At 39.9% G+C, this 15,136-nt stretch overlaps 2 protein-coding genes across 2 annotated transcripts; one reads left to right on the forward strand and one right to left on the reverse strand.

Moving 5' to 3' along the window:
* The first annotated feature begins 108 nt into the window (after window positions 1-108).
* On the forward strand, window positions 109-7,197 carry dnaja2b (DnaJ heat shock protein family (Hsp40) member A2b). Its single transcript, XM_085165205.1, has 9 exons — window positions 109-269; window positions 1,174-1,233; window positions 1,577-1,803; window positions 1,887-1,967; window positions 2,080-2,213; window positions 2,326-2,522; window positions 2,667-2,811; window positions 4,955-5,082; window positions 5,170-7,197. The coding sequence occupies exons 1-9, from the start codon at window positions 192-194 to the stop codon at window positions 5,356-5,358; spliced, it is 1,239 nt and encodes a 412-aa protein (XP_085021331.1). The 5' UTR covers window positions 109-191; the 3' UTR covers window positions 5,359-7,197.
* A 169-nt stretch (window positions 7,198-7,366) lies between these two features.
* LOC146515600 (uncharacterized) lies at window positions 7,367-14,223 on the reverse strand. The gene is made up of 15 exons (XM_085165199.1): window positions 13,917-14,223; window positions 13,688-13,822; window positions 12,814-13,602; window positions 11,975-12,703; window positions 11,741-11,860; window positions 11,556-11,652; window positions 11,302-11,425; window positions 10,933-11,195; window positions 10,521-10,839; window positions 10,037-10,434; window positions 9,671-9,955; window positions 9,421-9,597; window positions 9,227-9,331; window positions 9,058-9,149; window positions 7,367-8,972 (listed from the first exon to the last, which is right to left on the reverse strand). The coding sequence occupies exons 4-15, from the start codon at window positions 12,088-12,090 to the stop codon at window positions 8,897-8,899; spliced, it is 2,172 nt and encodes a 723-aa protein (XP_085021325.1). The 5' UTR covers window positions 12,091-12,703; window positions 12,814-13,602; window positions 13,688-13,822; window positions 13,917-14,223; the 3' UTR covers window positions 7,367-8,896.
* Between the last annotated feature and the right edge of the window lie 913 nt (window positions 14,224-15,136).

Raw genomic sequence — 15,136 nt, forward strand, 5'->3', positions numbered from 1 at the left:
ACAAATTAAACGAAAATGTATTTGTTTTGGAATAATAAGTATGTGCCATGTTTCAGCATCTTTTTGTCAGGGGGTATTTGACTGTGCTGTTTCTGGCAAAAGTCCGGACAGTCCCAGCGGGTAGATCCGCGCATCGTCGCACAGCTGAACCTCCTCCGGAGAAGGTCTCTCTGTAGTTGCCGGTTAGCGTCATGTCGGGCGTTGTGGATACTAAATTGTACGACATCCTCGGAGTTTCGCCGTCTGCGTCTGAAAATGAACTTAAAAAGGTACGTAAATGTTACAGTGAAATGAATGTCTTGGAGTTCAAACAAAATTGAAAAAAGAGGAAGAGAGGTCACCAGAGCAAATGTGGCCTAGAAACAAGCTAATGGATGTTTAGCTAGCTTAGCCAGTAAAATGAGCTGGATAACAGCGGGATACATCACCGGACTTTTAAACATAATTTAAGCGACACATTGGCATTGAATGATTACTTATAATTGCTTCTAAATACGTGATAAGGATTAAGTTAGTCTCTTTAAAAACAGAGATAACACTGGTAAACACGAGTGTGATAGCTTGCCGGCTACTAATGCTAAATTCCAGCAAATAGTCCCCACCAACTCGAAACAACACTCGCTAAATAGACACTTAGCTTCATATACTGCCAACCCCAGTGTAATACTTGATCATGCTTATCAGTATTGATGTTAAGCAACGCTATAAACAACATGTGTGATGGTCACAAGTGTAATGATAACAACAACAAGCTAACGTTTATGCCACCATTCGTGCAGCTACATTAGCCAACGTCCAGGCGTTATTCCCTTTAAAATCCATTCAAACATCAAGCAGATGCTAATGGCTCATATTTGACAACTGCTGCGTCCTCTGCAAAACCCGACATAACACAACTTATACAGCTTGTGTATTCATCTTATTCTTGTCTCGAAATAAAGACCTTGTATTTCCGTCTATCGGGATTCAAAATAACGCTGGCAAGTCAAAAGCTGTTAATATTTGGAAGCAGTGTTGTTGAGTTTCTGACATGTTACATGCAACCATGATCTTGACTATGTCCTGATGTTTTAGACAGCAAGCTAATTGAAGCGTCTTGCTACAGGCACATGAGCTTAGGTCTGTGACCCAGCTTTCTTCACGCTGATTTTTTTTTTTTTTGGTTTATTACAGGCCTACCGCAAATTGGCCAAAGAGTATCACCCTGACAAGAACCCTGAAGCTGGAGACAAGGTATGATGCACCAAAACAGTAGTGTTAGCAACAGCACCAAAGGATGCTCAGTTGATCAACAATTGGGCATGCAGAAATGATGTCACCTCCATTTATAATGATCACATAGCCCAGTGCTTTGAGGATTACTCCTAGGCACAGATCAGAGTACAAAATGTGACACAGGCTTTCCACTAGAGAAGAATGCTTTTTAAAAATATATTTATTTCTCTATGACACAAATCTTAAAGCCTCTTTTAAGTTCTTTGTGCTTTGTAAAAGGGAACTGTTGTTGAGGTGCACTGAATTTATTTTCTTCATGCACCAGTTCAACCTGTCTGATTGTGCTTTGTTCGTTTTCCAGTTTAAAGAGATAAGTTTTGCATATGAGGTATTGACAAACCCAGAAAAAAAGGAGCTTTATGACCGCTATGGAGAGCAAGGCTTACGGGAGGGAGGAGGAGGAGGACCTGGCATGGAGGATATCTTCTCTCACATTTTTGGTGGAGGACTGTTTGGGTTCATGGGGGGACAAGGAAGAGGACGCAATGGAGGCAGGAGGAGAGGAGATGATATGGTACACCCGCTGAAGTAAGTGTTGTTGTTTGATGGATGCTTCAGTGGATGGTGCATATGTAATGCAGTATGTGTACTTACAAATCGTGTTGTTACAGGGTTTCTCTTGAAGACTTGTACAATGGTAAAACCACAAAACTGCAGCTCAGTAAGAATGTGCTGTGTAGTGCCTGTAATGGGTGAGTTTCCTTTTTGTTAAAATTATATTGATTTGTAGTTTTAAGGCTGTCTAAATGATTTGCAGTTGCTCTAAATGGACAATAATGCTGATACTTTACTGTTGGCTTTTAGTCAGGGTGGTAAGGCAGGAGCTGTGCAGAAGTGTGTAGCATGCAGAGGACGGGGCATGAGAATCATGATTAGACAGCTGGCCCCAGGAATGGTTCAGCAGATGCAGTCAGTCTGCACAGATTGCAATGGGGAGGGTAATGTATCCCCACACACCTGCAAACTGACATTAAAAACAAAGTTAATGTACAAACCGCAGCAAAACAGCTCTCTGAGGTCCTCTATTCTGTGTGTGTGGTTGTTGTCCAGGTGAAGTGATAAATGAAAAGGACCGCTGCAGAAAGTGTGAGGGTCATAAAGTCTGTAAGGAGACTAAGGTTCTTGAAGTTCACGTGGACAAAGGCATGAGACATGGACAGAAGATCACATTCACTGGAGAAGCTGACCAAGCACCAGGCATGGAACCAGGGGATATAGTTCTGGTGCTGCAAGAGAAAGAACATGAGGTACCCCAAAACAGACAGCTCCTATTGATTACAAAACTGTTTTTAATAATAGAATAACTTGGATAATGAATAACGTCTACATTTATCCAAGCGATTTGATGTAATCAACCTAAGCAACAAATATGGGTTTTATATCTCAAATAGGATTTCCGCCGTGATGGCAGCGATCTTCACATGGTTCATCGTATCGGCCTGGTTGAGGCTCTGTGCGGCTTCCAGTTCACAGTCACACACCTCGACGGACGTCAGTTGCTTGTTAAATACCCACCTGGAAAGGTCATTGAGCCAGGTAAACATTTTCCCTTTACTTTATTTTTCTGTTATGACATTCTTTCTTTTTTGGTTGGACAGAAGGAAATTTATTGGATGAACACTTATGTTTTACTGCAAGTGTTGGTGCCAGCATTTATTTTTAGGACAGCATAGAAGAGAGAATATAAACATCTAATGTGAACCAAATTGAAAACAAAATTAGATTGTTTTAACAAGTCACCTTGGTGTTGTAGAATTTTCTGGTAATTTCTCAAGGTTGTGGTATATAATTAACTGTCTTGTGAAAAAGCTGTCATTGTTTCAAGTTGTTGAGAATACTTATACTTTTTTGGGACATTTCAAACTTAACAATGTAAAATCTAACACTAGTTTTCTAAATAAACATGTAACTATAAAAGTGCATTTGAGTTAAAACTCTGGCATTAGCATGTATGATAAGCACAGACACATGTATAATCTAAGTCTTAAAATATCGTTTGCATGACAATTTTGACAACTTGCACCATAGTTTATATTACACAGATGATAAATTCCAGGTTCAGAATAAATATGGAAACCACAGGCTGTGTATAAAAGATGGATGTAGCTTCCATGTCAGAAAAGTCGAAATGCTGATGTATAGTATAACTAATTTTGTCTAATGAGCAGCAGGGGGCGACGTCACTTGTTCCCAAAAAGAAGCCTGTTTATATTAGGTAATCAACCAATTAGTGAAGTTGAGCTATGAAATTTGTGATAAAGTTGTTTTGTTTTGGGGTTTCTTTTGGTCTCTCTAGTTTCAAATCTTTCTTTTATCCATTCATTATTTTTAAAAAAATTTTAAATGTGAAAATATTAGACCCTATCAGTAGGGGTGCAACGATACTCGTATTGATATTGAACCGTTCGATACAGTGCTTTCGGTTCGGTACGCATATGTATTGAATAATACAAAATTTTTAATTTATTTTATCAACTTTTCTTCTGACGATGCTGTCTGTGTTGACAGCTCAGGGGATCTGCATTCGACTACTCCGCCTAGGCTGCACTGTCGAGCGCAGATCCACTGAGCGCAGCGCAAGCTAGCAAGACAGAAGCTAAGCTCGTTACAACATGGCAAATTGAACCTCCCCCACCCTCATTCAGATCTGGCCTTTGGAACTATTTTGGTCTTCATGTGACGTATGACCCTGAAGGTAAGCGTGTCATGGACAAAAGTAAAACAGTATGTTGGATGTGCCAGCAACGCTCAATTACATGGGTTGGAACTACTGCGTTAGTGCAGTTAGCTCGTTAACGTGTTGACGCCGTCCAGCCCCATGCACGGGGCAATCCACGGTAGCTCGTTAACGGAGATTTGCCGTGTTGTGGCGTTAATGTCATTTCAGATTAACGCTGACAGCACTAGTGGGAACACAATGAATATGACTGCACATTTACGCCAACATCATCCTAGTGCAAAGACAAGTGGAAGCAGACAAAAACAACAAGCACGCATGCTACAAACTTTACCCGAGTCATTTAGACAGCCATTAGCACATGATTCTCCTTATGGGGACCTGATATGTTTAATATGCTGCAGAATATAGCCCAGAAGAAGCGTATAGTATAGCTTTTATTTTGGAAAGAGCCATTTCTCTGTAATAAACTCTCTTTTCCAAAGATGAGTGATTGCTCGATCAGATAGATTTATTATTTTATCCCTTTGTTGTTTCAGCAACATTAAATTTAAAAACTGTACGTTTGAGTTAAAATATATATTTATAATTTTAATAAATGACAAATTAAAAAAACATGAACTTTTTTTTATATCGAAAAAATATCGAACCGTGACACCAAAGTATCGAACCGAACCGAACCGTGAATTTTGTGTATCGTTGCACCCCTACCTATCAGATTTGAAAGGACCATAAAGCATAGTTTGGTTTAGGGCAAGCCTACCTTGTGGTTGACAAGTCCCTACAGTATACTGTGTCCCCTGTTTTCACTGTCGGATCAATCCCTCACTAACATAGCAACTGTGATAATGCTCAGTGCGAGAGATGATGTCAGTGGATGATATCACTGTGGCTAGATCCATCTTATATTTAGACTCTGTTGGAGAACTCATAGACCTCGCACTGTAATGTACAATTGTTGTTGAATCTGTGTGCCGTTTCTCCTTTGTGTGTTTGTGGCAGGCTGCATTCGAGTGGTGAAAGGAGAGGGGATGCCTCAGTACAGAAATCCATTTGAGAAGGGAGATCTTTACATTAAGTTTGAGGTCCAGTTCCCTGAAAACAACTGGATTAACCCTGAAAAGCTGAATGTGAGTTGCAATAGAGAAAACAAAAATCACAACTCGCAAAATGTTAGAGTGAATACGATGTCGTGATGGATGTTTGTCTTCTTTCAGGAACTCGAGTGCTTGCTGCCTGCCCGTGCGGAGACTCCCGTTATTGCAGCAGATGCAGAGGAAGTTGACCTAACAGATTTTGACAGAAGTCAAGGTTCAGGAAGCGGAGCCAGGAGAGAGGCCTACAATGATAGTTCTGATGAGGAAGGGGGTCATCATGGCCCAGGAGTGCAGTGCGCACACCAATAGAAAGACTACAGACTTGCACACACATAGAAGCATAAAAACACAAAAGTCCCATTGCTAACACCATTCAAGATTTGCGACTCATACATTTTCCTCCTCTCAAGACTCACATGAAAAAGAGATTTTATATATATATATATATATATATATATATATATATATTTTAGTCTCACACAAAATTCTCCCCCTTCGTTCAGCTCCATGGTGCCCTGGATGTGTTATGATCATTTTATGTTTATGAACAGTAGTGCTCTTCAAAGCCAGCAGCAGGAAGGTGGCCCCATTTTCAGAGGTTTATTGAATTAACATGATTTAGATCCCTTTGTTTTCATCCTAAATGTTTAGACTCGTCTTTCCTAAAATGAAAGGTAATGTATAAAATTCAATTTTTGTTGACTGTCTTGTAAAAGATATAGTTTAAAATCTTTTACACACAAGTGCATGCTGCTGTTTGCTAAAGAGCTTGCCCATGTAAAACTAGGGTCCAGACATTGCATAAACATCTGGCACCACAGGTGTTTCAATTTCAGTGTGTCACCACTATTAAAGTGCCCTGCTCCCATCAGCGCTAACCTGATTATACGTGTCATATTTTGAAAATGGGATTTGCTGGTTCTGTTCAGTTCCTAGCTGCCACACACACATATTAAAGGCCTGACTAAAGTTACCTGCCTGCCAGGCACATTTGTTTTTTGTTTAGTTTTTTTCTCATATGTAAGCTGTTTTTGTCTATGTAGGTGTGAATGATAAGCCCCTTTTCAGACATTCAGAGATAACATTCATTAATCTTTAAAGTGAGAAAATTATTCTGTGCAGATGTATAGCACTTTTGTTAATGTTCTTTAATTGAAGACAAGTAAATTTTTGAATGTTTAGTTCTCTCCAATAGTGTAAAAAGGGGCAGGTTCTGTATTTGTACTGCATGGTGCTCCTTGGAGAGCTGTACCCTTCCCCTAACACATCCAGCCAGGGACAAACATTTCTCTTCTGGATCAGGAAAACCGCATCATATACAACTCTTCAAATTATAGTCGTTACTGATTCAAGACACATGCACATTCACAGTCTTGCCATTATTGAAGAGAGACGATCAACGTTCAGACATGAAGCCGACAAGTTCAGTTGATTAATGGAAACAATTGCATGTCTGAAGAGGTGGGTTAGTGTGTTTGAGACCTCTGAACTTGAAGTTTTGTGTTCATTTGAGTGGAGGTCAAACTTGTATACTACTTGTATGTGTGTAATGCAGTGGCTCAGTGTGTGGGAGCTGCTGTGGAATGTTCCGGCTTATTAGGGTCGTAGGTATTCCTGCTTTATATTGGACTGCAGTGTGAGTGGATATTATATAAAGTTAGGGAAGGAGAAAAAATGTTTATTTGCTGAGAATCTTCCCCACATGGACAGTTTTATTCTCACCAGGACTGAGAAGTTCTCCTGGCTTGCAGGAAAACCACTGAGCCTGCACCAAACCCTCTATGTTATACATATCTCCCTATTCTTGTTAGCCAAACCTTTGTCCCTCAACATGTTATAAGAGTCCCACCCCCATATACCTGTAAATAAATACAGTCCTACTCCACAGGTGCATTCAGAGTCAACAGCAGTGTCTTTCTTTAGCCACAACTTTTTTTCTTACATAATGGTAATAAATGTTATGTTCAGATGAAGAGAAGTTAACGGAGCCACTGTAGACTGTTATCACGCACCTCTGTGACTCATTGTGTATTTAATTTAGCCCACGGGATAGTCTGTACACAAGGGTCATTGGTAAATTACATTATTGTTGATGCTTATGGTTGTCGAGATTATAATTAAACTGTACAATAAATGACTGCAAGTTCATTGAGCTGTTCTGTTTTCATATGTACAACCTGTACTGGTTTCTGAGCATTCTGTATAAGTTTTGTTACAACCCCGAACAAAAGGAAATACTGCTGATAGAAAATCTGCACCATTAAACCTAAACACATTAGACAATTGGTGCCTCAATATATTCAAAATAAGAAAAGCGTACACAGCAAATCCAGCATGTCCAAATTAACACTGTCAGATTTGATTTCAACACTTTTAAAGTGTCTATATGGGTCCACACCAGAGAGTGTTAATTTAACTCTTTTTGGAGAGTTGGTATGTTAACTCTGATTTAGTGTTAAACACCAAATCTCTCTGGAGTTGATAATTTAACACTTGGTGTTAAGAGTTTATATATTAACTCTCAAAGAGTATTTTAGTTTAACTACGTAAGAGTTATCTTCTAATTAATTCTAAAAAGCGGGAATTTTACTGTTCTGAACTTCTAGAAATTTCTTTTGGAAATAAACATTTACTAAAAAGACGCACTGGTTTTTGAAAAACATTTATTCTGAACTGTGCACCACAATTTCAAAACATTTTCTGAAAGATGTAACAGTGTACATGTTCTCACTTTCATTAGAATTTCGTTTATCAAAAGGTCTGACATAGGTGAGCTGGTAAATGCAAATAACAGCATTCTCATCACTTATTTCAATAAATACAAAATACAATATGCATGTCCTTCAGTCATCACTTTGTGGAACTTCAACGCACTTCTGCTCTCCCCCATATTCCATCTTCACAAGCATATCCTATGTGGAGATTGAATAAAAATTAGTTGACACTAATTAATGGCACAAATCAATTGCAGCACAGTAAAAAAAAAAAGGAATCCTTTTTGAGCGATTACTTGTGTAAAGTATTTTCCCAAAAGACAAGGACACAGACAACAGGTAATACTGAACTAAATGTAAAACCTCAACCTTTTTCATTTTTACCTAAACCGTGTGCACAAAACTCTGGAGGAATCTAAATGCTGACGTAGAACTCAGTCGGGACGTCTGCTACTGCTGTTTGCTCGTTTTTTATGGGAGATCGTTTTCAGGCTTCAAGTAGCACCATTATATCAACATTTCACATTCTAGACATTGTTTTAAGTGTATTTGACCAAGAAATTTGACTGAAAATTCACATGCAAGCTTTTTTTCAAGGCTGTGGTATTTGCCTGCAAACAATACCTTTCAGCTAGCTAAAACAGAATATGATGCTATCAGCGAGCAACATGGCTAATGCCTTTCACACAGCTTTGTCTCAACTCCAAAGAGCCACAGAAGTAAAAGCTAATAACAATAATTGAAACAATCTTTGAAAACATGACTTACCAAGCATGGCAAACAACTCAAATATGTAGAGCAAAATGTTCTGAAACGGCTTCACTTCAGCTTCGATTGGAGCCGTGCTGGGGGCGGAGTCTGTGAATTTACTCTATTGGTGTCATAGCCCCTGTAGGAGTTCAGAGTTAAGAGGTCAAGAGTTAATGTTTCCATTGTAACACCTCCAGATTTGAAATAGAAACACTCATTTTTAACACTCGATTTTAACTACTATCATTTTACACCTCAGAGTTACATTAAAAGAATGTGACTCTACTTAGAGTAAAATTAACTCTAAGACTACTAACACCAAAACATTTAACACTTTTGAATTTGCTGTGTACATTTGTTGGTATTTTTGTGACTGTTGTGATTCAGTCTTCTGCATCCTCCGTGTCTCTGTTCTGGAGGGCAACTGGACCCAGGAGTTCTTTAAACCCTGTGGTATTTCTAAATGATTAAAAAATAGTGTTGAAATAAATGCGGTCAATATTAATTTGGTGTTGACTGGCAGATTCAAGAGGGTGTCATTTACCTATCTCTTTTAGACTGCATGACATAAGAGCGCTCTCTTCTGAGTTGCTCCAGACGCTCTTTCACAACAGTCTTCTGCTTGTTCTTATCTTCCTACAAAGTAGACAATATGATGATAAGATAGCATGCTAATTCGTTTGTTTGTATACAGTTCCTCAATATGTAGTTACCAGTGGTAGATCTTGAGTAAGGTGCTTTATCCTGTCTGTGTGTTTCAGGCCAAGCAGGTCTTCCTCTGCCTTTCTGTTCTGGATGATTGACAGGCGCTCCTGAACCTGAAAGACATGCTAACAATGTAACATCAATTCTGCTTTCATTTCTGAGTCATGAGCATGCAGTGTCCCTCTCTGCACCTTTGTCTCACCCTGAGCAGTTGCCTCTCTCTGTCTCTCTGTTGCCTTTGTTCAACTTTTCTTTGCATGTCCACTAGGTTGCGCATTGTCCTCTCTCTCTCCATTGCAGACACCGGTTCGCTCACTCGTTCTCTCTCCATCAGAGAAGCTTCCTTCTTTGCCTTACACTCTGACAGGCTACAGTCTACCTGGAACATGGTGGGAAAATAGCTCTTTTAAATGAGAACCGATCTAACCAGAATATATCAAGACCACTCTTACTGTTTCTTCTGGACAGTATTTCTGCTCCTTATAGCGATCAAGTTCAGGGTCTGTCATGTCCCACTGCTTGGACTCTGTTTCCACCTCAGTCACATCCCTGACATCCTTGCATGTCCCATAGCAGAAGTTGTCTGCATGTGGGTTAGCTTCAGAGGAATCAGCCATAGGGTGTGGCTGTGCGGCTTCCTTGCTCTCTGCCACCAAAGCATGTGTTTGTAAGCCACATTCAAATACAGCTTCTCCTTCATTTGGTTGATCGGCTGTTTGTCTGTTACTGAAGGCCAGCTAATAAGAATTCAGAAAGTGAACACATGAGTTCAGTGATAGTCACAGTGAATTACGTTCTACTACACTCTTATGAAGTACCTCTTCTACTGTGCTGCACTGCTGGTTTGCAGACTGTGTGTCACAGTGATCTGGAGTACCAGACTTCAACCCAGTAGGTTTCAGCTCTTCTCCATCTCTCGCTTGATCTGACACATCACATTGTGTAGGCCATGCTTGCGTCTTCAGACTTCTTGCACCATCCTGAATCTGTCCTGTACACCCATCTGCAGGCTCTGCTGCGCTGTCTATGTCATCCTCTGGTGGTTTGCTCCAGGCGAGGGTGATTAAAGAGCCCTGTTTCTCACAGCTCTGGGAGCTCTTTAATTCACTGCCCTCTGCTTCCTCTTTGGCTCCTCCGTCTGCAGCAAGACCCTCACGAGCATCTGACACACACAGGATCTCCAAGTAGGGCAGGTCCTCCATGACTGCTCCACAACCTGTTGGAATTCAAAGCATATTATTCCCACAGTTTTAGGAATATGTTATTTTATTAGGATAATTAGTTATTAAATGTTTTTAATACCTGAACAGAAATCCTGTTTGTAAGTCCCATCCGCATTTTGGACTTCATTCACTACACAGTTGCTGCTTTTGCTTAAATCAACCGTCTCAGCTTCAGCTGATCCACCACTCATGTTTTGGACTTCTGCCTGTCCAGTGTAAGAGGACTGAACTATGATTTGCTTGCTGCTGCTGGTTTCAGTAAAGTTTGGATAAGGATTTAACATAGAGCCTGAACTAAGGGGAGCATCTGAGATCAGGAGGTGGAGCAGGTTGCTAAAGCACTGAGCTTGAAATTCAGATTTATATTTATCCCGCAAAGCCTGGAGAAGCTGTGCATTCTAAACAAAGAGACAAGATGCACCACTATTAACATTACAGCCTTTTGTAGGTTTTCTTGCTTTGACTTGTATGTTGTGATTGCCTCGACTCACCCCATCCATCATCGCTTGCAGTAAAGCAGAAGCTTGGACCTCCTGAAGTTCTGTTAGATGGGTTAGAAGAAGCAGGGCACAGTCTTCTAGGAGAAGTTGGGACCATTCTCTGTAGGCCTGCACTTTGAGCTGGGCCATCGGTTGTGGTTCAGGATTAGTTTGCTGTAAAGGGCTCTGAGTACCACTGTGTGCCTGCAACCAAGCATGAATTTGATGCAGCCTTTTAATACAGCCATTCCTCAAAGGAACTTGATGATGATTGTCTGTCGAGGAAACAGGAAAGAAGATAATGAAGTGGAGAAATGATGGAAATCAAAAAGAAGTAAATTCTAAATAAATTCTGCTGGCAAAAATAAAACTATTTATTACCATATTTTGGAGGCACTGTGAATGCTGGTGCCTGCACATCCTTTATGGAGATTCCATGTATTAATGTGATAAGTTGCTTCCTCTCCTGCTCTTGAGTCAGCACCAGCAACTGCAGCACCGACTGCTATAAGTGAACCAAAAATGTAGCTCTATTACTTATAAAAGCAATGTTAACCCACTAAAAAAGATCATGTATATAATCTGAGAGCAATATTATAACAGGAGTTTGCTGTCCACAGTCTGATTTGTAATACCTGCTCTATTTTCTCAAAGTCATACTCTTTCTCTTGTGCTTTTCCATGTAGCCACAAGGAGGCCTGCTCTGCTCTACGTGGACCGTTAACATGTGGCCTGAATGGACAGACAGTACACAAAGGATATGAAAACTTGATGATTGTGAATTCAAACTGTTGTATACTCTGAGTATTTTTTGGCTCACCATGTCTCCCAGGACTGGCGAGCAGCCAGAAGAGCTGTATAGGAAAGTTTCTCTCTCTGAGCTCTAATAGTTGCCAACCTGACGTACAGACACAACAGTTTCAGGCTCTTCCCATGGAGCCTGGAAGATAAAAGATTGATGAATCAACCCTTTCCCTCTCAGGGTTTCATGGTGGTATTTCCCCCAAAAAACCTCTCTTAAGTCAAATGTGTGAAACTACTTGAAATAATTTACCTCTCATGCAGGACTGTAAGTGCATCATGTTCCTGTTGACAAACTTTGTGCAACTCATTCAGAAGAGAAACGGCAGACCAGGACTGCTCAGGACGGCTTCTAAAAGATGCACTCATACAGGCCCTGAAGGGAAATAAGCTTTACCATGGTGCTTTGGCTTAACATGAATCAAACTAAATGTTTTCCATCCAAAATACAGACATAATACAAAGATATGAATGCCATCTTAATAGTAGACCCTAAAGTGCCAGTACGTATGGATGTGAGTGTGAATCGTTTGTCGCTTTTTGTTCTCCCTGTGCTGAACTTGTCCAAAGTATATCCTGCCTGTTGGCCTATGCCACCTGAGATGGGATCTATCCCTTTTCAACCCTTTAGTTAAATAAGCAGTGTCGTGATGGATCTACAAATTAACCCATCTGTTTTGTTAAACCATTTTCTTTGCCGTTACATGTGCTATTTAACAAAGTTGTTTATGCACATCCTTTTTAGTTTAGAACACACTGACTTCTTATATCCCCGACCAGTGGCAGTGTAGCCAAGTTCAAACACTCAAGCAAAGTAGCAAAAACACGATCTATGTGTGTTACTTGTACATCCTGAAAGCTCCTGGCAGCTCAGCTAAGCTGAGCATATCAACAGATGCCAAAGCTTCATCTGCACGATCCTCCAACTGTTCTACTTCCTGATGCTGTTGCCATGGCGGCATCATCTCCCAGACGCTCTTAGCTGTGGATCAACAAAGAAGTAATGAAACAGAAACATGAAGCATCCAAAGCAGACTCCTTAATTGTGATTAAGGTGTACTTAGGTGACAGTGTAGAGGAACATTTCCTTACTGTGGTGCTCCTGAAGCATTTCTGTATACAGCAATTGAGTGACCACATCATACTTGACATCCACCAAGAGGAGGACGTCTGACAAGGAGACATGGCCCCACGTCTGGCCTGTAATCCTTTGACTTTGGCTCTGCCATGTAGAGGGCAGTATGCTCCACACACCCTGTGATGCCAATCTTAGTAGAAGCAGACACATTAACAACATAGCTATTGCAAGTAAGCACTTCACTATAAAGGGGTGGTTTGTAATATTAGAAAACTGCATTTCTGAAATGCTCAGTTGCTCCTTAATACTCAGGTTAAGTAATATTAAATAACCTCTGAAAGATAAAACATCCTCCTTAGTAAAAAGCTGTGTTAACTGGCAATACAATTGTTGCTCACATCAGTACACCCAGTTAAGCTGCAGTCACCGAGTTGTTTTCTACTTGCTTCAGCGATTTGTTGTGCTACATGCAACCCACAATTTAATATTATTGAATAATGCACAGATTTGTTGCTCCTTTTAGGTTCTTTAATCTTTGGTTTTTCACACATGCAACACAGTAATCTGGGTGATGTGGCTGTAAGTCTAACAACCGTGTACTATGTGGTTCATATACACACACAATAAAAATCAATACATGTACAAATTTAATATTAAAATAACACATTTTGCTATAAACTGAGTAACTTCTCACCCTCAATAAAAGATGCTCACCTAGCCCAGTACTGCCTGGCTGCTTTTTTGAGCCTTTTCACGCACGTCTTTTTCCCAGAGAACTCTTTCCCCCCTCCCCATCTTCCGGTCTGCGGAAAGCAAAAGAGGGCAAATAATGAACTGCATTAATGCAGGAGAAAGTGTACAGTTCTGCAAGTACATACCTGTACCAACCTGCTGTAGGGATCCTAAATCTGAGGTGTATGCCTTTTCGAAAGTATTAAAGTCTGTATTCTGGAGCAGGGAATCCATCGTGTGATGAAAAGCATTGGGTTTTCCAGTATTTAGTAGCAGGAGGTCCCAGTACAGCTGAAGAAAAGAGTATTTATAAGAGCAGTAGTAATAATATTTTGATTATGGAGTTAAGATACGATATTATCATATTAAAGAAGAAAAATTGTACCATTTCCTTCTTTTCCCTTTCCCTTTCCATTTCTAAGAAAACATCCAAAACATTTTCACCAATACAGGTCCAGCTACTGTCTCCTCCTGCGATCTGAAGCACAAACAGCCCCATCGTAATATTCTGTTACTATTTGTTTGTGTTTGTGTCTAATTATGTGTGAGCTGGTACCTTCCTCATAGCTGTATGTGCTTCAGTGATGTTGGAAGGAAAATGAAACACTTTGCTGTAAAGGAGACTCACATCCTCAGGGGTAAACTCTGCGCCAACAGACATACCTAGAGACTGGTAAAGACCAGCAATGTAATCCTGAAGCAAAGCACATGGTTGTAATTACATTTATTTTCAGTTCATTCAATTCAACCTTGTACATACAAAAGGAAAACAAATGCATTTCTCACACAGCCACAGCAAAGCATCCTACCTGCTCCATGTTTTCAGGTTGATAAATTATGCAGCATATTACTATGGTTACGGCAGTCCTCTGGGAAACAGCTGGGTCAGCTTACCAGCAACAAAAAGTGACAGTGTATCTGTCAGAGAGTGAAAGGTGATACATGACCATGTGATGCTTTACACCTGAGTGTAGTGCTTGGTAACATTTAACACGTAGTGAAAGTCAGTGGCTCCGTGCCTTTTTTGTGTTGTGTTGTATTTATTTTAAAGTCTGTGGTGTCAAATGATTTATTTACTTTATTTTTAAGGCATACAAAATCCTAGTATGTGATTTAGGCTTCTGTTCTCTTCAAAAGCTGTATGGTGGATCAACTTAAAAAAAAAAAAAACTAACCATTTTGGGTTTTATTAAGCCTTAAATCTAGGGGTGTGGGTGCTTTGATTGACAGGTATGCGTTGCCTGGGTCTCACCTCTGCTTGCAGAAGTTTATGCTTCAGTTTTGTTGTGTAGAATTCTAGTAAATTAAATTAAATTAAAAGGAATCTGCTTCCATGTGATGAACCCATATACCTTATAGATCTTGTTTAACAAGCTTACTAGTTATCTGATAGCTTAGCACTTAACCATTTCACCTGTTGAAACTTCAAATTGTCCAGAGTCCAGAAAATAATAGACGATGTCATGGTGGCTACATACAACTTTTATATACAGACTATAGTGTTGTAAAGTGGCTGTGTTTCTTTGTCTTATTGTAGAAAAACATCACTGTTAAGAGGAAAACAAAGGGATATGAGCCAGTTTCTTTTTTTGATTTGCTTAAAGT

Source organism: Neolamprologus multifasciatus, chromosome 7 (genome assembly GCF_963576455.1).
Source record: "Neolamprologus multifasciatus chromosome 7, fNeoMul1.2, whole genome shotgun sequence".
Classification (NCBI taxonomy): Eukaryota; Metazoa; Chordata; class Actinopteri; order Cichliformes; family Cichlidae; genus Neolamprologus; species Neolamprologus multifasciatus.